Raw genomic sequence first — 20464 nt, forward strand, 5'->3', positions numbered from 1 at the left:
CACATCTACAGAATTCATTTTTTGCCCATTATTCTTTACAAAATACCTCGAGCTCAGTTACATTGAATGGAAATAGTTGGTGAGCATTAATTTTCTTGCCTTGCTACAAATGAATTGTGTTTGGGTCTAAACTTTGAACTAGATTGTTCTAACACCTGGATTCTTTTTTTATCTAAACAATGCCATTTTAGCTCTGGCTGTATTTTTAGAGTGGCCCTGGTAGGTGACCATCCATCCCAGCCTCAAGTCTTTTGCAGCCTCAACAGGGTTTTCTCCTGGGACTGCATTTAGCATCATCCATTCTCCTATCAACTCTGAGTGGCTTTCCTGTCCCTCCCGAAGAAAAGCTCCTCCCACAGCGTGATAAAGGAAAAGTAGTCGTCTTGCAATATGGAAGTTGTGGTTCGATTATAGCTATCTCTATATTATATATACTATATACTATATCTCTATATTATAGCTAGCTTATAGAAAGGCACCTAACCCCAAGGTGCCTATTGATTTGCATATCAGTGTATGAATGTTTGCACATTAGTGATTGGATGAATTTGGCTGCAATGTAAAGGGCTTTGAGTGGTCGGCATGACTAGAACGCTGCTATATAAGTTCAGTTCTTTTGTTGCTGCTGCTTTATTCCGGTGCAGAAATGGACAGGTTTTCATTATCTTCTTAGATGGTTTTAAGCAGTTTCTCAAACTCTGATAGTCTTCAAAAGTTTTCCTTTGGACATTAACTGCTTATCTACTAATTAATACAGCCCTGTGTCTGACTAATTTGGGTCAAATATATTTATTAGTTTAATAAGCCACCTAATTTTAACCAGTTATTGAGGAGCTATGCTCAATAAATTATGTATATAGAACAAAGAACTTCAGATTTTTTGCCACAAAAGATGAACAACTGACAATTTGACATACAAACGTTTGTGGTGTTGAAACATTGTAATCATAGCACTATTTAAAAAAACAAACAAAAAAAAAAGCAATTTTCTTGGCATAATCTGCAATCTGTCGTGAAAAAAAGATGTAATTGGACTAGTGCAGAACAAAGAATAAGAATAATAATCAGACCTACAACAAAGAAAGCTAAGACACAAAGATAAACCTGAGAGAAGCGTACCACTCAAAACTGTTAGCTGACACAAAGCGTCTTTAAAAAATGACAAAGTGTGACTTCCTTAAAGCAAAATGAGCATCGGCTGAAAATGAGTTTCGTTCATGTGTGCAAATAACTATCGCTCTAAGGCTTTCAGTATGAAAAGCTTCAGGGTACATATCATGTGATTGTTTTCCCCGATGTAGAAAAAAAAAAAAAAAGTAAATCTTTTAACTGGGCGAGCTGTTTAGAGCATCCTTGCTGTAACAATTATAGTTCCAGGAAGATCTTCGCAAATGTTCAGTATGGCTAAGAATGTTGCATTAATTTAGCTTACATTTACTTTGGTTTTGCTCTAATTCACACAAGGTGAAAATTATACATACAGGCTCAAACATATACATGACACCCCCTCTAATGTTTAGATAAATATCCATGAGTAAGTTCAGAGAAACTACACTCTTTTTGAAACCACCAACAAAGTATTCTTTTTTTTATTTAGCTGTTAATAATTGTCTGGTCTCAGCTTCAACACCAAGTTTGAAAAAAGTAATTTAGAGATGCCCTTTTGTTTCGGAACAACTCAGCATCCACTATATATCTTGTCTAAAAGAAAAATAAATATACTGGATCCCTATCATTACAATCCATAGTGCCTTCATGGGCTGAGAGGGTGTTTACCTTCATGCTCAGCTGAAATTTGCAGCTGAGGACGAGAGAAAGGGTTTTATGGTTGGATGAAACAAGGATTGAACTATTTAGCCACGATGACAAACAGAGTGTTTCGGATACCAATTGTCAAGCACGGTGGTGTTAGCATCATAATCTATAGTCTGTTTCACTGACGGTGATACTCATGCGTTGCAAAAAGTCAAGTTCTTTAACTTCACCAAAGAAAAAACATTGCTTGATTATGTAAACTTGAGAGCAATTAAGTGTTTGAACAGAGCAATGCTCCAGACATCAACTCCTATGAAATGTATAGACTTTTTAAAACCCAGCTCCCAATTAGGAAATTTACATATTTAACTGATTTTTATCGTTTCTAAGAAACGGGGCCAGAATCATGCCAGTACATTGTTGATTTCTAAAAACTGTATGGTTGAGGAACAACTGGTTAAGGTTGGGCACTATTCTCCTAATTTTGTTCATATATGCATATATTTCAGCGTGTAAGTTGTATCTGTTTGGCTCAAAGAAAATGTCCAACAAATTCTAACTCATGCATCCATTTTTAGTCAATCTTTATCAAAGTTCCTTTATTTATACAGGTAGTCTCATTGAAACACAAGGCCTCGTTTACAAGACAGTCCCTTTGAGCAAATATGTAAAAACCTGTACACAACATTACAAGACTTACTCAAATACTGTCACAAAATCCCTAAGTAAAAAAGAAAAATAAATAAATAAGAGCAAGAACTTTCTGACGTCACCCTGGGGAAAAAAAAGAAAGCATGGTTCAAATTTGTCATTTAATGCACTAACTTAAAATTTAGAATGAGACCGGTGTGTTTTTCTGACCTGTATTTCATAGAGTTTTTTTTTTCCCATATGTCTGTTTTTCAAATAAAGATGTTCAAAGTGAATTGATGTTATTGCCTTTTTGTAATACACAAACATGCCATCTCAATAGTTTAAACTAATGAAACAGCATTCGTTTGGTTGCTGTTATAATCGCACGAACGTCTACTTCAAAATAGGTTTACAGTTCATTTGTAAATTCATACACCCCCACATGCACCTTGGTTTTACATATTCACTGAATGCTCATTCACGCATAACAAATGGTCACCACTCCCCCCTGAAACGGAGCACATATTTCTGTCTGCTCCCCATCCCGCGGCAACCTGGAGGAGAGACAGCGCAACTACATCCCTGCCCCTGCCTCCTCCTCACAGCGTTGGTCGCCATCCATCCTCTCTCCTCCTCCTGTACCATAACAGATGGTGGGAACAACATTTCAGGCGCCGGGCACCACGACAATAGACCGCAGCATCCCGTCCACCCCGCTCCGGCCTTGCAGCATCATGCTCCCAGTGCAGGACTGCAGGAAGATCTGAGTGCCGTCGTGAATTTGTTTCACGCCGGTACCAGCAAAACCACCACCGCCACGGAGGAACCTTCTCGCCACTGTTTGGGCTCTCCACCGAGCAAAGGAAGATGGCCGCTATGAAAATATTAACCAGCGCAGGGCTTTTCTTGGCTTTCTGCGCGCTGGGTCTCCTCGCCATGGCGATCTGCACCGACTACTGGTACGAGACCGACGCCAGGAGACACCGGGAGAGGTGCAAAAACTATGCCAACAAGCGAAACGATCCCGGTTACATCTACATTTCAAACCACAACCTCCCCCTCCAGATGCCTCCAAAGCGCGGCCCAGATGCTGCTCCTCTCGTCAGGGGGAAGCGGCACTTTCTGCCCGCGGCTTCTGCCATGGAGTCTCACTGCAACCGACAGTTCAACTCTACCGTCTCCGGGCTTTGGAGGAAGTGTCACCGGGAAGGGTTCGACCTGGAGACCGAGGACCTTATCTACAAAGGTAAACACAGGGGGGATGGAGACCTGGCGGCTGGTGTGCAGCAGGCCGTGATCCTCGGCGATGAGCTCACTCCTAAGCTGACAGAAAACACAGAGCGGTCCAGATGCAGTAATGTGAAATTTGAAGTATTAGCTGGCGTATTCTCTCTCCATGGTGCTGAAAGAACTATCCTGTCAGAATCACAACGCCTTTAACTATATATATATATATATATATATATATATATATATATATATATATATATATATATATATATATATATATATATATATATATATATATATATATCTATATATATATATATTATATATATATATATATATATATATATATATATGTGTATGTATGTATGTATGTATGTATGCACACAGATAGTGGGTCTGATTTAAAATGTACTGGAACCTGATTCTGTTTACCTTTTGGATTCCAATACATGAGATAAAATTTATTGTCAAGCTTTTCTTGCAGTGCCTCTTCTAACCCAATGATGCCCCATTCGAATGTGGCCAGAGTTGCAAAAACTGAGCATACGCTCAAAAAGGACTGTCATATCTAGTAACAACAGCTGTTAAAAGTTATCATCCTTAAAACAGCCTTTAAAACAACTGACCTTAAAACAGCCCAAATAACACAATGAAGAATATTATCTCTCACATCAACTCATTCTGTAAAGTGTCAGCTGCATGTCCGTCTTTCTTAGTCCTGGAAGCTTGAATTAACTCACAACTTTGTGTCTGCTTTTTTAGTATAACACTAATCTCCATGAATTCACTGAAGAGTTCCAGATTAAAAATTGGAATCAGTTTTAAACATGCTAAAATATTTATGGTGGTTTTAAAGGTGCCGGATGTAAATGTTTCATGTGGTCAAATCCAATTTCCAAGATTAGAAAGCTGTGTCTGATTCACTTTTCACTAATTTCATGTTTGAGTTGTTAAGTGAAAATAGCAGCACTGCTAACAGTAAATTAGTAGTGCTGCTATAAGGATTATCGTGTTTCATTTTAGTTTTCACCAGGTAAAAAATGTATTTAAAGATACAATTAATACCCCTATCACTGGTCTCTGTTTATACCATTTACCAAAATCTGGTTAGAAATTGAACAAAGAAAGATACAAAGCAGAAAATCTCTCTTATTATTCACTGAGATGTATTGAAAAAAAGTAATTTATTGTGAATATTTTTAATGTAGACTTTGTAATAATTAAAATTTCTCTGAACTCTGTTCTGACTGAAATTGTAAGAGAGCACACACTTCTTTGTAGATTTAATAATTTAAATTCAGACCAGTCTTCGTAAAAATAAACACAGAGATTTTAAAATATTTCCCATGACAACCCAGCAGCAATCATTGATGACCCAGGCGGTCAAAAGTATTTATTAATTTTTGCTTATTGTTTTAAACTAAGATCTTAAAAATTGGGTCTTACTTTCGGGGGTCACTGAAAATATTTTTCATAGTCTTGCCAGTAGGGGTACATGCCTTCATACTGAAAATAACAGATACGGCCCTGTAAGCTTGGCTTGCACATGTACCAAACAACATAGCTTTGTAGCTTTGCAGAATGTTTATGTGAAGAACTAAAGCTCAAAATGAAGACAATCATCCCCTGCTGAAAATCAAATAGACCACCAGCTCAGTTTACAGTCTTTTTATACTGCTGGTTCCACAGGTTCTTGGTCCAATTAAGAATTATTTACAATGTTTCACGCATGCTGATGTCTATTTGCACGTTTTTAGCTTCTATGGAGTGTTTGTTTGGACATCTATAAAAATTACACAGTTCTTTAACTTGTGTATTTATTTGAATATTTCAATTAACTTGAATTTTTCAATTGATGCTAATACCTATTTGTACACTTTTAACTTCTCAGGGAGTGGTTGTCTGGTACATTGAATTGCACATTATTTTACTTATTTTTTACTTGAACATTTAAATCTTATCAGACGTTCAGGGCTGGCTATTTGCACACTGTTTAGCCTCTCAGGAGGTGTTGTCGGGGTATTCAACTTGGACGTTTCTGTCTTTGATTTGTGTCTGTGTGTTATATGTTAATTCTAAGCTGTTGTCTGACCAAAATCTCATTACTTGTACACAATGACAATAAAGAATCTTGCTTTTTAAAGTGTGCAATGCAACTTTCTGTTGCGCAATTGTAAAAAAGTGACACTAAAACAAAGAGAGGACTCCCAGCTGTCACTAAACGCTGGTATTTTTGAACATTAATGTTTCTCATGCAGCAACAGTGGTGAAAGAAAGGTGGACCGAACCAAAACTTTATGTCAGAGCACACATTCCAGCTGATGGAAATTGAAAGAATGTTCTTTGCTGAGAGGGGATTTTCCCAACAGTATGCTGCATTTAGGCTCAGCTGGGAAACTAGGTTCTCAAAATATTAAAACATATAAGTAATTTAAACATGCTTTATTTTTAAATATGGGCACAATCTTACTCAACATTTCTAAACATGAAGATTGATGATTTTGAAGTGGTTATATTGTTACTTTACTGAAAAAAATGCAACAGAGTCTCCAGTTAGTTCTATACTTATGACTTTTTTTTTTAATTGTAGCTCAAAATTAAGCCAGTTACCAGCAGTAAATAGTCATTTTTGCAAAACAAAACCCAACCGTTATTTCTGTCTCTCTGTGACTTGTGCATAGACCAAGGTTATGAAGTTCATAGAAGTCGGTTTGCTCCTGTTATGCTTTCAGGGCCACCAGCATAGTCGGTGTCAGATCTGAGTTTGGGAGTAGATATGAAGTGAGGGGGGAGTGAAAACAACACTCTTTTATAGCCAGCAATTCTGTTGTCAGTTGCTAGTTTTGTGATGTCGGCTTTATTTACATTAGCACACGTCATGATGGGACATGGCTGCTTCTGTTGGCTGATAAGTGACAGGCTTGTCTTTGTGGCACTTTTGCAGAACAGCTTTGTCAAAAAGTCTAAAGACTGTCTTCCGCCTGTATGATATAGCTCTAATTGCTACCTTTTATCAGTTGGAACACTGCTAAGAGACCACACAGCTACAATGTAAATAACTACAGACTTTTTATATATAAAATCTTTATATTCAACACCAGATATCAGATTGAAATGGCCTTGCTCCAACACTGAGCTTGACTTTGTTCAGAACTACTTTCTGCTTCTCCAAACAGAGATTGTTCAGACAGCTGCTTGCTACAGGAAAGACACTGGCTGCAGATGAAATCTAACAGAACTTCACCTTAAAAATCCCTACAACAGAGACAGCTGCTCAACAGCTGCTCTTGAAGCATGTTAGATTGATCCTATTAATGGGTTATTAACCAATTTTTTTGTTTCACTTTTAGCAAATTGTGTTTGGAGAATAGATTTAAAAGCGTCTTGAGGTGAAATAACAGTACCGAGTTGTAGCCTTGGATATCAGTACCAAAACGCTATCACATGAGACCTTGACGATCCTAGACATAAACAAAAGAGCTGTACCTCTACTGAAATTGTAGGGCTATGGTTCTGACAGAAAAGGGTCTGAATTGTGGTATTTTTAAAGAAATTGTGGAGCTTGTTTTATGTCTTTTTGACCTATACAAGAAACTGCAGTTTGTTTGCATAGATAGGTCCATATTTCAGTGTATAAAGTGTTGCTTTGCACAGAGACTGCCGGAAATAGTCAGAGCTGGATTATAGAGATGGAGTCTGAAAAGCCAAATGTATGCAAAAATATGATGAGATTCACTTTAAATCAGAAAATTTCAATACGAGACCTTTTGGAGTACAATCCATATACCACATTGTTTCCTAATCCCTCCTTAATTACTATGCTAGGGTAGGGAAAAACAAGGTTAAAAAGGCCAGCTCAGAAAATTAAAACTCAGACAGGGTGAAAAATAAATGCCTTGCCTGTGCGCATGTCATCGCATTATCCCAGAAAAAACACAGCAAAGGTTTAAAATGCAATTCTGACTTCATTAACTCCTTAAACTAATCTTACTGCTCCAGTTATGACTGTCTTTTTCATTCTGTCTGATTACCAGGAATAATTCAAAGATGCACCCCAGTCAAGTATCACTACTCCTCGTCCATCCTTCCCAGGAATCTACCCATCAACATCACAAAGACCATACGGCAGGACGAGTGGCATGCTCTCCGTAAGTCAGAGACTCTTTCTCTGTCTGTTTTGTCTCTTTTAATCATCTGGGCTTTCCAGTGTTTGAGTTTAAGCTTAGTGAAATATGGAATCCATGTTTTTTAAGCCATAACGATGGATGATTTGGTACAGCTCTCAAAAGTTTGGCATTGCACATATTTGTTAAAGACATTCTTTCTAAGTTGTTGTCAATCAAACCAATCTGCTGCCAACGTTTAAATTGGCGTATTTTACAGTGTATTAAAGCATATTTACTGCCTCCCATTCACAATTGTCCTAAACATTATTTATAGCCTGACAGTTTGCCGCCATTACACAGCAACAGCGGCGACTGTAGTAATTAGTGGTTAGCTGCTGCTCAGGCAATAAATCAGTCATCCTCCAATCAGAAGGTCAATTATTCATTCGCTGATTATCTCAGTCCATTTGTCAGGGAAGTTGCGGAGACCCAATTTGCTCGCTGATGTATGCAGCATCTGTAGCTTGTGTGATTGGCAGCGATACGCACTTAATATATAGAATAAGAAATGTGGTGGGATGAGTACATGCGGCTTGTTCTAGTGAAGACATGAGACAAAAAGAAAACTACTTCATGAACGGAGAGAAACTGTGATCTGTGTTATTGTCACTGCATCAATATGAAGGTGGGCGAGAACGCTTTATTACATACAATGCTTTCATTAGAAGGCTAAATCGTCATCCGATGCTCTCACAAGAAAAACCCTCTTAGACGGTGTCGCAAACTACTTCAACCTTTAGTTACAGTTTAAGATTTTGCAACCAGGCTGGGTGCTATCACACACAGGTACACCCATGAATAAATGAGATTTCTTTGGACACCTTAATTAGAAGCTCTGCTATGCATTGATAAGTTGAAACCGTATGGCAGCATTTGTGCATGACAAATGGACATTCTGCTAAACCTGTTTTGTAGCCACTCTCGCTGTGTGGTGTAATTATTTTCCTTCCATCCGTATGTCTGCTTTTTTGAAAAGAGTCTGCAATGAATGTGGCATATTTCACACAAAGGTTTACAGAACCGCTCCAATTTGTCAGTGCCGTAAGTTGCTCAGACCTACATCATTGCACAAGTCTCAGATTAATATGTGTAGTTTATAGCAGGATAAAGTCACACAAATGTTAAAATATTAATAGCAGAATGTTTGTAAGCCGCACAAGTCGGCCCATAAACCATTGGTTCCATGATGGTGAAGCACCCGTCAGAGCAGACCCCAAAAAGAAGTGCAAAGCTTTGAAACCATGTAAGAGTACGAGTTAAACAGTGACTTACCTTTAAAAGGTGAGCAATAAATGCTACAGGCCACATCATGGAAGAATGACCAGAAGCCGAGCTGACCGAATGTTAGTCAAAGAATTTGATCTATAAAATTGACAGCAATTAAATCCATTTATTCTTACTAGATCCTATGATGGTTAGCTGGCCAAGTCTTGCTACAACAAAGCATCTCCAAAACACTTCCACCTTCATGCTACACAGTTTCTAAAAGTTATTTTCTGGAATGCTATATTTGATTTTTACCAAACATATCCTACGCTGGCATAATTTTTGCTGATTTTCTGTCTGGGAAACATTAACTTGGGATTTGTGCTTTACATAGTTATCAGACAATGTCCTTTTTGCACACCTTCTGTGTAGGTTACACTTGTGAAGTCTCCTTCTGGTTCCTGAGGACAGTATGTTCTCATCAACAGCAGCAACAGCCTGCTGTAGGCTGCATGGAGACATTTCTAGGATTTTTGTAGATTGCTCTTAGCCTCTTGAAGTCCGGTTTTGGGGTGAACTTGCTTTGATGGCCAGACCCGTGCATTTTAGCATTTGTTTTGAATGTGCTCTGCCTGTAGACTATTTTCCTATAAAGTCAAATAGCTAATTTCCAAATCCCTTGAGAGTTCTTACCCGACTCAAGCTGCTGCAGTCTTCCTTCTGAAGGCCTCATAAATCTCTTTTGACCTCAACACTACAGCAGTGGAGAGCTCTCCAAACTAATCATCTGAGGTTTAAGCTGGGTGAAGTCCCTTCAGAAAATTGATCAACAACGTTCTCGTCGTGTTGACCTGGTATATCTCTGTGGGATTTTACTTATTTTGAACAGGAACAAATGTGGCAGTGTCCTTATTCATTCTTATCCAGTACCAGTTTTTTTTATTACTTCTTCAGAGGATTTTAGATGTTTTTTTTCTTCTTCAGTTTTCATGGTTCGTTTATATTACCTACAGCACAATTCATTTTCCTGTTACCAGCCAAAAGCCACATATTTTAGTTAGTCACAACTTAGTAGAGCCCATCAACTCCCCACCCACATCTTGCTATCACAGTTCATACATTATCCCAAAGCACATTAATCGCTTCTTTGCAAGTATCTGTCTGTTGCTCTGCTCAATGAAGTTGGTAGTAGAGGTTGATTAGATGAGATGCAGATAATACGTGTGGGATGATCATTTAATAAAGCAACGAAAGGACATACACACCTGGACAAGCAACAGAAGAAGTAATGTAGCCAATGTGAGCTAAAAGTGAGGCAGCAGTGGAGTTGTTAGTGATGCACAATAAGGGCTCCCCTGAGCAGATACGGTATGTAGCTTTTGACAGAATAGTATATATGTGTCCCTATATTTGCTAGATTTTCTGTAAGGTTCTCATGTGTAAAGTGATGTTTCACAATGGATGAGAGAGACAGAGACTGGCTTGTAACGAGCAGCTTTATGGGACACTGATAGCCATTATGCACTCACTGGCCATTTTCCTAGGTTCGCCTTGCAAGTCAGGCATGTGTACAGATAGAGCCCCTAGTGGTGCTCAAGCATTTGCCCTTTCCCCCCGGATGAGAAACGAACCCTTTTCTGCTCTTTTCTCATCAGTTATTTAAAAATAAAAAAATACTGTCTTTGCCATTAAGTCCCTGTAAACCTGTTCTGATATTTGACGGGCACTTATTTGAATTCTTGTGAGAGTTCTGCACCGGCGTGATCCGTGCAGTGCACAAATCCCCGCCTTGCCTCTGCCTCCTCCTCCTCTACTCGGCTCTCATGCAGTGCCGGGTGCCAGGGTAAATCGCTGCAGCCGCCACACTTCTCTTCTGACCCGCCGCATCCGACAGACGAGTAAAGTCAGTGTCTGTGGAATCCCGCCGCCGTTGTTCGGTTCAGCAATACAGCACAGCTGAAAACACTTGCTTTTTCAAGGGTTTTCAAGTGTGTTGAGCGTCCCCGTGCTTAACACATACATTCATGTTTTGTACTCGTGAAAAATGTGATTTCAAAGCCTTGTCCAGCTGTTTCCTGACATTTTTCAGAGAAGGCACCTGTAGCTCTTGAGAAGTAGCTACTTGAACTGTCCTGCTCCCTTCACCTCCACAGAGAGACCTTGAGTCTCTTATAAAGAGTAGTATTTTATATTAAAAAAAAAAAAACACGTGCTTTAGTTTTATTTCCTATATTCATAGCAGGGTGTTCATAAGTTTTAAGTTAGATTGTTTTTTTGATCATTATTTGATATATTATTCGGTTTTTATGCTGCTGCTGTAGCTCATGCGCTTCAAGCTACAATGTGTCATGGTTACAGAGATGATATTCTGCATAACCTGGTTGTAATGAATGTTTATGTAAGCTGCTTCTGCTCTTTTATGATCCCAACTCAGTCTGCCACTTCTCCTCTAACCTGATATTGTCTCTTTTTCAGACCATTCTCTGTAAACCTGGGAGATGGTTGTGCGTGAAAGACCCAGTAGATCAGCATTTTCTGACATACTCAGACCAGCCCATGTGGCACCAACAACCATGCTATGTTTAGGTTCCTTAAATCACCTTTTTTCCCATTCAGGTGCTTAATTTTAACTTAAGAATGTTGTCTCCAACACGTCTAGATGCCTAAATGCAGCGAGTGTGTGGCTTAAACGGAAAATTGATAGCTTTTACAGGGCCAGAGTCAGCATAGAGCAATGCCTGAATATGCACATATTTATTTACTGTCATACAATCATGATTAAAAGAAACAGAGACATTATACATTAGATTCATTCCCATTAGATTCGTAAAGTTGTATTGTTTTGTCTTACTTATGTTCGATTTTGGTTCGTACTTCCTTTTTCCGCTTCATTTTTGTTTAATTAGTTACCACATGTTTTAATCATGTTGTTTTGGAAACTTATGGTTAGCTTTAAATCAGTTTGGAACCTGGGAAAGTTCACATCATGTTTGCATTAAAACCCTAGATTTGCGGGTGTACAATCTTCTTGCAATGACTGTTTCTTAACATTACAGTAAGTGTTTAAAGCCTATAGAGGCAAAGTCCTGCTGCTTTTGGGTCCATGACAGAAATCTGAGATGATTTGGTCACTGAATATAACAGATGCTAAACAGAGCATATTTTGTTACTGAAAAAGCTCCGCCTTGCAGAATGTGCAGCCCCTTTTACTGCAGAATGTTTCTCAGTATTGATCAGCTGTTTCCTGATAAAATCACAAGCATATTTAATACCACTGTGAAATCATTTGAAATATCACTATCTTAAACAGTATTCCTTAACCATACCAGTACAATTTACAACACATAACTCCGTACAGTGGCTCAAATCTGATAGCAAATGTATTCTTTCAGGTTTTATATGGCTACGGTTGAGCCCAATAATAATCATACCCCTGGCAAAGATTTCAACTAATTTGACTCAAGCCAAGAAGTTTGTTTCTGATATGAAAATAAGACAAACATCTTTTGAAAGATTTACATCTTTTATTAAAAATTACATGTTGCATTTTTCATAAGCAATGGAAAAATCTTTGTTGGTATTACACCAATCAAACCCATTCTTATAATTGATGAGCCTCTTTGGTGCATTTCCACGGGTACTGAGACAATTTATCTTTGTTGACAAACTCTAAATCTTGGAGGCTGGAAGGCCTCCTTGCCATCACCCTAATCTTTGGCTCCCTTCACAGAATCTCTATCAGATTCAAGTCCAGTATCTGGCTGGATCCAGCAGGTGAGGGCTAACCAACCATCGTGGCACTAGACCAAGCCAAAAAGAGAGCAGTAGCGATAGACATTGCTAACCCACAAGAAGCTTTGGAAATACAAAGGGCTCAAACAGGAAATAAAGAAGTTGTGGAGATTCATCGCCACAGCAGTGCCGGTTGTTAGGGATGCACTTGGGGCCGTGACCCCAAAACTCCAGGAGTGACTGCATGTTTTTCCAGGAACAACATCTGAGACCTCTCTTTAGCAGAGCGCAGTCCAAGGAACGGTTCTGCCCAGAACCCTGTTTTGCTAAATATGCATGTACTTGATTCATCAGTGGAATCATAGACTGAATTTAAAGGATGATCATGACAGGAAATTTTTACAAGAAAATAAATAAGCGGGAAAGCAAATGGCTAAAGAGGACAACGATCTGCAACAGTTCGTAGACTGTAGCTGGACTCTACGTGTTTTTTTGGTCTTGCAGAATGGAGGCGTACCATAGCTGGTTGAAGAGAGCGGGATGCGCTAAAGCAAGAGTTAATTTGAGATTGGTGTAAGACTGGAGTGACCCAGATATAAAATGAGGACTTTCACAGTTAAATAAATTCTACTTTTTATTTATGCACATCTAGAGAATTAATTATTTTTCAATTAATTGTCTGTATTTTGTCTTTGGATTGTTCCCTAGATGATAATGCCCCTCAAGCATTTTTGCTTTTGTCTAGCTGTTTTCAGTTTTTTTGGCAGATGCTTCCCTGTAGGATCACAGATGGGGGGGGGGGGGGGGGGGTCATGTAACGTATTATAATTAAATCACAAAACCAACATACAAAAGTTTAAATAAATATATAACAGGCAGTAAAGAATAAGTCAGTTTTTGCATCTAGGCTCTTATCTCATCACTCCTTGGCTATCCTACTCGGCATGCCATGGAGGGATGAGCGGATCTCTACTCCCTAAACGTGTCCTCCGCATGTCAGGGAGTGAGGAGAGGATATCTGACCTCAAAGCTCAAGGGGGATGCTAGGGTGGTGGAGGGGCTGAAAGGAAACAAGCAAAAGCTGGCAGCGGTGGCAGGCAGGCAGGCAGGCAGCAGCAGAACATGATGTGCAGAGTGCAGCAGGATGCTTTGAAGCTTAAATAGATCGGCCAAATTGTAACTGGTATGCTTCATATATTCTGCAGAGTGCGTGAAGAATCTCACATAAAGCAGCAGCACAGCTCAAGTTGACCACTTGAGCTAGCTCTTAAGCGTCGCCTACATTAAAACACCACTAATGGAAAAAAAAGGAAGAGATTTGAGGAATGAATATAGTGTTTCCAAAGATCATAAGAGTAAAACCCCTGAAAGATTAAAGAGGCTGGAGTTGGACTGAACTCTTCATTTTTGTTTTTAATTAGTTAATACCATATAGAATAAGATCCCATCCGTCTCAGAGAAGCATTTTGTTTATTGGTGAAAGTGCGTTTTAATCTCCTGTGTCAGGGGAGTCCTGGATTTGCACATTCTTCCTCTGTGTGTGTGTGTTGACTTTCCTCAAGGTGCTGTAGGTTCCTCAGAGTCAAACAGTTTCTATGTTAGCTTAAGCGGTGACACCTATTCGCCTCAGATAGAGTGATTCATGCTTTGTGTGCTCAGGCTTTTATTTTAGCTTTTTGATTTGCCTGTGATTTCACATTATGTTTGTATACTCAGCTTTTCATTGTTATTCGTTTTACAGTGTTTACTCAGTTTTTGCCCTGCTTCGAGGTTCTGCGTTGTTCACTTTCCCTCCTTCCTGTTTTCACATGTTTTAAACCTTGTTCCTACAACTTTTTAGTCCTGGTGATATATGTGCTGTGTTGCAGACCCTCGTCTTAATTTACTTTTTCAGTAGAAGGTCCTATTTTTTTCCCTTTTTCTCAACATCTTGCTTTGCAGCATATTTTGGTTTGCATTTAAAAAATAAAATGATCTATCTTCCTATACCAGCCTCTTGACACTTGGCTGCATATTAAAAATATTGGGCCTAAACAGAATTGAAACATCCTCTTTTATCTTGGAGACATTATACAAACTGCATATAAAGATGCAGAGATGCAGTTTTGTTGCTGAGTATATATATATATATATATATATATATATATATATATATATATATATATATATATATATATATATATATATATATATATATATATATATATATATATATATATATATATATATATATATGAGAGAAGATTAGTGTGAGACCATATGCAACACAGCATGTTGTAAAAAACAATATAGTAATAGTTTATTACTATTTTGTATGCAGTGATTTCAGAACCACATCTTAAGATCTCGTTTTTGTTTGCGAGGTTCACTCCGAGTTTCAGTGTGTTTGACATGATTGTATCACCTCTAAGACAACGCTGACTCTGACATATTTCTATCCCTTCAGACCTAAGAAGAATGACGGCCGGTTTTGTGGGCATGGCCGTGTCCATCATTCTTTTCGGCTGGATCATTGGGGTGCTGGGATGCTGCCAGCAGCATGACCTCATGCAATATGTAGCTGGCCTACTCTTTCTCATGGGAGGTACTGTAAACGCACAGACGCAGACATTCACACACTTGCATGCAGACGGAATCTGATTTCATCCAATTACTGTGTTTATTTGGTGGCGGCTGAGAGCGCATTTGGGTTAACGTGAGATAGCAGATCAATGCCTCGCAGTAACACGACCCTGCAGTGCATGTAGGAATTTAAGCATCAATCAGGAGTCCCTTTAAATCACTGATGTGCTCTTCTGCTCACACAGGAACATGTTGCATCATCTCTTTGTGCACATGTGTGGCTGGAATCAACTTTGAGTTGTCCCGCTACCCACGCTACATGTATGGCCTCCCTGAAGACATTAGCCATGGCTATGGTTGGTCCATGTTTTGTGCCTGGGGGGGCCTCGGCCTCACATTGCTGGCTGGCTTCCTCTGCACCCTGGCTCCCTCCCTGAGCACGCCCGCTCGCACGACGGCCCACAAACCGAGGCAGGAGAACGGAACCGTGTGACAGGAGGCGTTGCATAGAGACCGACCCACCAAACGCACAAAGCACACCTTTCCATGTCTAACTCTGAAACAGTTTTAGTGTAGTCACTGTATCACAACACCCTCAACGTGGCCATATCCTTTCAGTGTACAGTGTGCCTGATCTGTGACGAAAAGCAGCGACATAAAGACAAACTTCACACATCAAGCCCCTCGATGAACCTTCAGGAACATGAAGAACAACTTGTACAGCAGCTCATGAGTGGGGAACGGCTTCAAAGGCCTTTTCTTTTTCTTTTTCTTTTGTTGTTGTCTGTTTTGATTTCTGAGATACTGATGTTCTGGCTCTTTAAAGGGAACAGATATCTCTGACTAGAATTATTCTGAAAATGGTGCTCTTTGAAACAAATAAAGCCACTCACGCTCCTACAAGGGAAACACGCACGCAAACACATATCATCTCAGTTCCTCTAGAGAGATCTTGAGAGAAATTCTCCAAAAAAATCGATCAACAAATCAGTCCAGAACATCCTGCCAGAACTCTGATCTGTGTCATCGTTCGTAATGGGAAGAAAAAAAAAAAGCACTGACAATGGCGTTTTGTTGCTCGCATTTAGCACAAAAACAGATGTGAAAAAAATGTGTCTGTTGTATAAGGTTCGACCTTGTAAAAAAAAAAAAAAAAAGATAACTGTGTGATCAGTACGATAAAACTCACACACACACAAAGATTTGGGTCCAAAACTAAATAGAAAAATGCACTTCTATATAGAGCCAGATGTTTTTGTAAAATAGAGATTCGTTTTTTTTTTTTTTTTTTTTTTTACATTTTACTTGATCTCTCCTCAAGATAAATGAGGCTGAGAACTTGCAGATGACTTACGAACCCAGAAACCTGAACAATATAAAATGTTTTGCTCGAAAGTTAAAAGTAAGTTTGAAAAAAAAAAAGAGCCTAAAAACACTTCAGCTACTGAGCTCTGACTGTTGATGTTACCGCTCACGCAGGCCCAGTTGCTTGGTGACAGCTTAATAATAACCTGACAAAAAGAAACTTGTGAAACCAAACTATGAGCTCAAGTACATTGTTTAGTTTTAATCTTAAGGTCAGACAGCATTCTCTTTTGCGAACACCGAACTCGTGCACATTAAGCTGTTTCCTAAAACAAGAATGGTGGGCATCGGTGCAGCGCCAGGCTCAAGATTTCTTATCCTACTTAAAATGATACTGTACCTACAAACAATGTAAGAAGGGAAACATATCCTCATATCATCTGCAACACAGAAAACACGCAGGAAATGGGCAGTGGTCCCAATCATACATATGTACTGCACCCTTTGCAATTATTGACCCTACTTGTAAAGATTTGTAAAAGTCTTAGAATAAAAATTTTATCGTAGCACTGAATATTTTAGAAAAAATAATTAACCTTTATTTGTGTATTTTTATTTAGCAGGAGGGGGCATCCCATGCTGAGAAATAATCCTGTTTTCTCTCCTTTTATTTTACAACTGCGAAGGACTTACTGGTACCCCTAACAAGTTTTTATAAAACTTATGGTTTTCTTATCTAATTTCTTTTCATTTGTTTGATCTGAGTGTTTTGGGAATCGAGCTGCACAGCTAGAACTGTTGCCTTGCTGCAAGTAGTAGTCCTGGGATCAACTACAAGCCATGGTCTTTCTCCATAGACTTAGCGAGTTCTTCTTGTGCACACATAGGTTTTCTAAAGGTACTCCATCTTCCTCCCAATCTCTGAAAATATGCATAATAGGCTAACTTGCTTTGCTAAGAAACCGATTGATCCAACGGACAAATAAAGATAAAATGCAGACATTGGATGGTTTTAGAACTAGTTAGTAAACTGTTCATGTTTAGCAGGGGTATAAACATGATGTGACACTGAAGGCCATTTCATTTAGCCACCAGCCATTAGGATGGACAAGCAGCCCAGCTTATTTTGCCACCTTAGTGGGGAGGGTGGTAAATGATGTCACTGTTTGAGATTGGCATTTCATGCTTACCTCAGAGTGATGCTAGAAAAAAAAAAGATTTTCTCTTCAACCAAAACATATGTAAACATGTGAAGTTTGCAACACGGTACCTGGGCTTTACCTGGAACTGTGTTCTTTGGACGAATGAGACCAAGATCGAGCTTTTCAGCTACACTCCAGGGGTGTCTGGCATGAAGCAAAGGAAGTATGTGGAAAACCCCCTCATGTCCTCTGTTCGGCATGATGAAACTGTGGGCCTGTTTCCCTTGCAAAGGCTCTTGAGTGAACGGGATGAGGAACTCTTTGAAACTCCAGAAAAAGTCCTGTCTTTCAGAAGGATAACGGTTCAAAACGTGGCAGAATCAAGACACAGAAGATGCCCCCGACATAAAAACGTTGGGCTGTGGCTTCTTCCACCATAAAGGCTGTGGCTCAGCAGTTGTCTTACAATCATAAGGTTGTGGGTTTAAGTCCAGCTTCTCCTTGTCAAGTGTTGATTTGCCCCTGGGCAAGGCATTTTATCCCAAGTTGCCAACCAATCTGTATATTGGTGTTTGACCATCTGAGTGTGACTGGGAGAATGTGGCTGTTTGAGCGCCCAGCAACTAGAAAATTGCTACATTTACCATCTCAGTCCCCAGGCCTAATTCCTATAGAAAACCTGTGGTGGGGTAAAGAGGAGCAGTTCTACCAATAATGCCAATAATTGTGCCACTGATGATTTTGTACAAAACCAAACAAAAAATAGATTTCTTAGCATGGGTTTTTCCTCCTGCTGAAAAATGGTGGGTTTATTTTAAAACTGATTTAGATGTACTTTATACTTCTTTACCAGAGGTGCCAAAAAGTGTGGAGGGCGTCGTACATTAGACATAGAGCAGCTGTTCTTTTTAAAAAAAACTTCTTTTTTTATCATTTAAATATTAACATTTGTGAAAATGCACAAAAAAACAGAAATGAAGCGGTTATTCCGTGTCACATTTAAGACTGAGGTGAGGGGTACCTATATCTGACAGTCTCACAGATCCCTTCTCAAGCTGTAAAATATATTTTCTATTAAGAAAATAAAAATTTTAATGTGTACTAACTTTTAAAATGTGAAACCTGCAAGAGATACGGGAAATATTTTATCGCCCATGTTTTTTTTTTATTATTATTTGTTGTGTGAACTTTTAGAATCTGATATTCTTTAAAACAAAAAGCACAGACAGTATAAACTGCACACAGCTACTTGGTTTAAAAACTTCGCTGGGAAGCACAGCATCCGTACCTAATGGCTTGTGTTATTGGAAACAATAGTTATGGAGTAGAAAATGTCTCTTTTCTTATGGCATTTCTGCAAACAACAAAATGGGAACAGAAGGTGTTTTAAACTCTTGGGGTGTTGCTCATTTAAATTGGCAATGAGGGTAAAGCTTCTTAACAGCTCATGTGTTACAAAACTGTGTATTTGTGTATTATATGATTAAATATTGTGAATAGCTCTGAAAGTCATGTCGAGCCAAAATGATTTAAAATTCTGTTTAACTGAAAAAGAGACATATTTTTTATTTCCCCCAGTGATCGTTTCAGGTATTAGGAACTAACAGAAAACTATCTCTGTAAGAGTTTATTACTGTTTCTCACTGACTAGAACAAATTCATTAAAGAAAAAAAATATAATGACATTCATCGTTGGTTCATGATACAAGTATAAATGTCAGGTGTTCATTGCCTGGTATCAGTCTTGATCATCCTTCTGTCAGCTATGTCAAAATACTCATATAAAAAAAATAAGGTGTCATAGTGTGTTAACAGCACTTTATGTGATGTTCAGTCCTTCCAGTATTGCCATTAACGAGAAAATTAGCTAACGCATGACTGAAACTTGTACCGTCAGTGTGTGGTGAGATCTTTGCACTTTGCTGCATCATGTAAAGGTCAGCGAGCCTGGAGTGTGAGGCGGATGTGCTTTTTATTTCTAAGGTTTACACGGGAGATCAGAGCATGTAGGGAGCGTCCTCCCATGGTGTGTGTTCAGGGTTCAGGCTCCTATATATAAGAAAACTCTGACTATGACATGTGAAGACTTTTGTGTGTGATTGCTACAAAGAAAATTAACAGAACACAATGCAACAAGAAGATTTGAGTTCCTCCAGTTTTGAGTTTGAACCCAAAACTCGCGTGCGTTGACACAGTCATTGCTGAAAAAACAGTTAGCTGTTTGTACAGGTTATTTGCTGCAAGTATTAGGTGTTGTTGGGACTCAAACACAGTCGCACACAGCCCTCTCAAGTCTTTTTGTGCATTGTCGGGGGGAGAATTTGACTTCTCTGGCCTTGATGGGCCATCATGCAATCCGAGAGTTTTGCAAACGTTTTAAAGCACAGAGTTACTCCTCCACATCTCGAAAAAGGCCAACTTCAGGAACACGTAGCAGTGTCTGCAGCCGTCACTGACTCGATACAAAAGAGCCGCAGCACGCCGTAGCAAGACCCGCAAGATGTTAGAAAAAGAAAACAAACACTTGAGAACAAGTAACTCCATCCCATTGTGTTCGGAAAGGTTGTAAAATTCTGCTCAAGTAGTTCCCACCTGCGTGTTTCATGAGGAACCGCGTGCAGCGAGAGAAAATGCCTCCCCTCAGAGTGGCACGTGTTTCAGTAGCACAGCTATTATTTTCTACAGCTCATTTATACTGGGTGCATCCACTTCAGATGTTGTGTGGGATTAAAA

The 20464-nt window shown here is 39.1% G+C and overlaps 1 protein-coding gene across 1 annotated transcript; it reads left to right on the forward strand.

Annotated features, from left to right (window-relative positions):
- Window positions 1-2921: 2921 nt before the first annotated feature.
- Window positions 2922-19864, forward strand: si:ch211-150g13.3 (transmembrane protein 178B). Its single transcript, XM_012850664.3, has 4 exons — window positions 2922-3634; window positions 7653-7766; window positions 15169-15306; window positions 15530-19864. The coding sequence occupies exons 1-4, from the start codon at window positions 3256-3258 to the stop codon at window positions 15775-15777; spliced, it is 879 nt and encodes a 292-aa protein (XP_012706118.1). The 5' UTR covers window positions 2922-3255; the 3' UTR covers window positions 15778-19864.
- Window positions 19865-20464: the final 600 nt, after the last annotated feature.

The sequence above is a fragment of the Fundulus heteroclitus genome, unplaced genomic scaffold (genome assembly GCF_011125445.2).
Source record: "Fundulus heteroclitus isolate FHET01 unplaced genomic scaffold, MU-UCD_Fhet_4.1 scaffold_38, whole genome shotgun sequence".
Taxonomy (NCBI): Eukaryota; Metazoa; Chordata; class Actinopteri; order Cyprinodontiformes; family Fundulidae; genus Fundulus; species Fundulus heteroclitus.

Excerpts from the sequence above, each read along its gene's own strand:
- si:ch211-150g13.3 (XM_012850664.3), top strand. The coding sequence starts at position 3,256 with ATGGCCGCTATGAAAATATTAACCAGCGCAGGGCTTTTCTTGGCTTTC. Across the intron at positions 3,635-7,652 it reads CGAGGACCTTATCTACAAAG|GAATAATTCAAAGATGCACC; the intron begins GTAAACACAGGG and ends TCTGATTACCAG. Across the intron at positions 7,767-15,168 it reads GGACGAGTGGCATGCTCTCC|ACCTAAGAAGAATGACGGCC; the intron begins GTAAGTCAGAGA and ends CTATCCCTTCAG.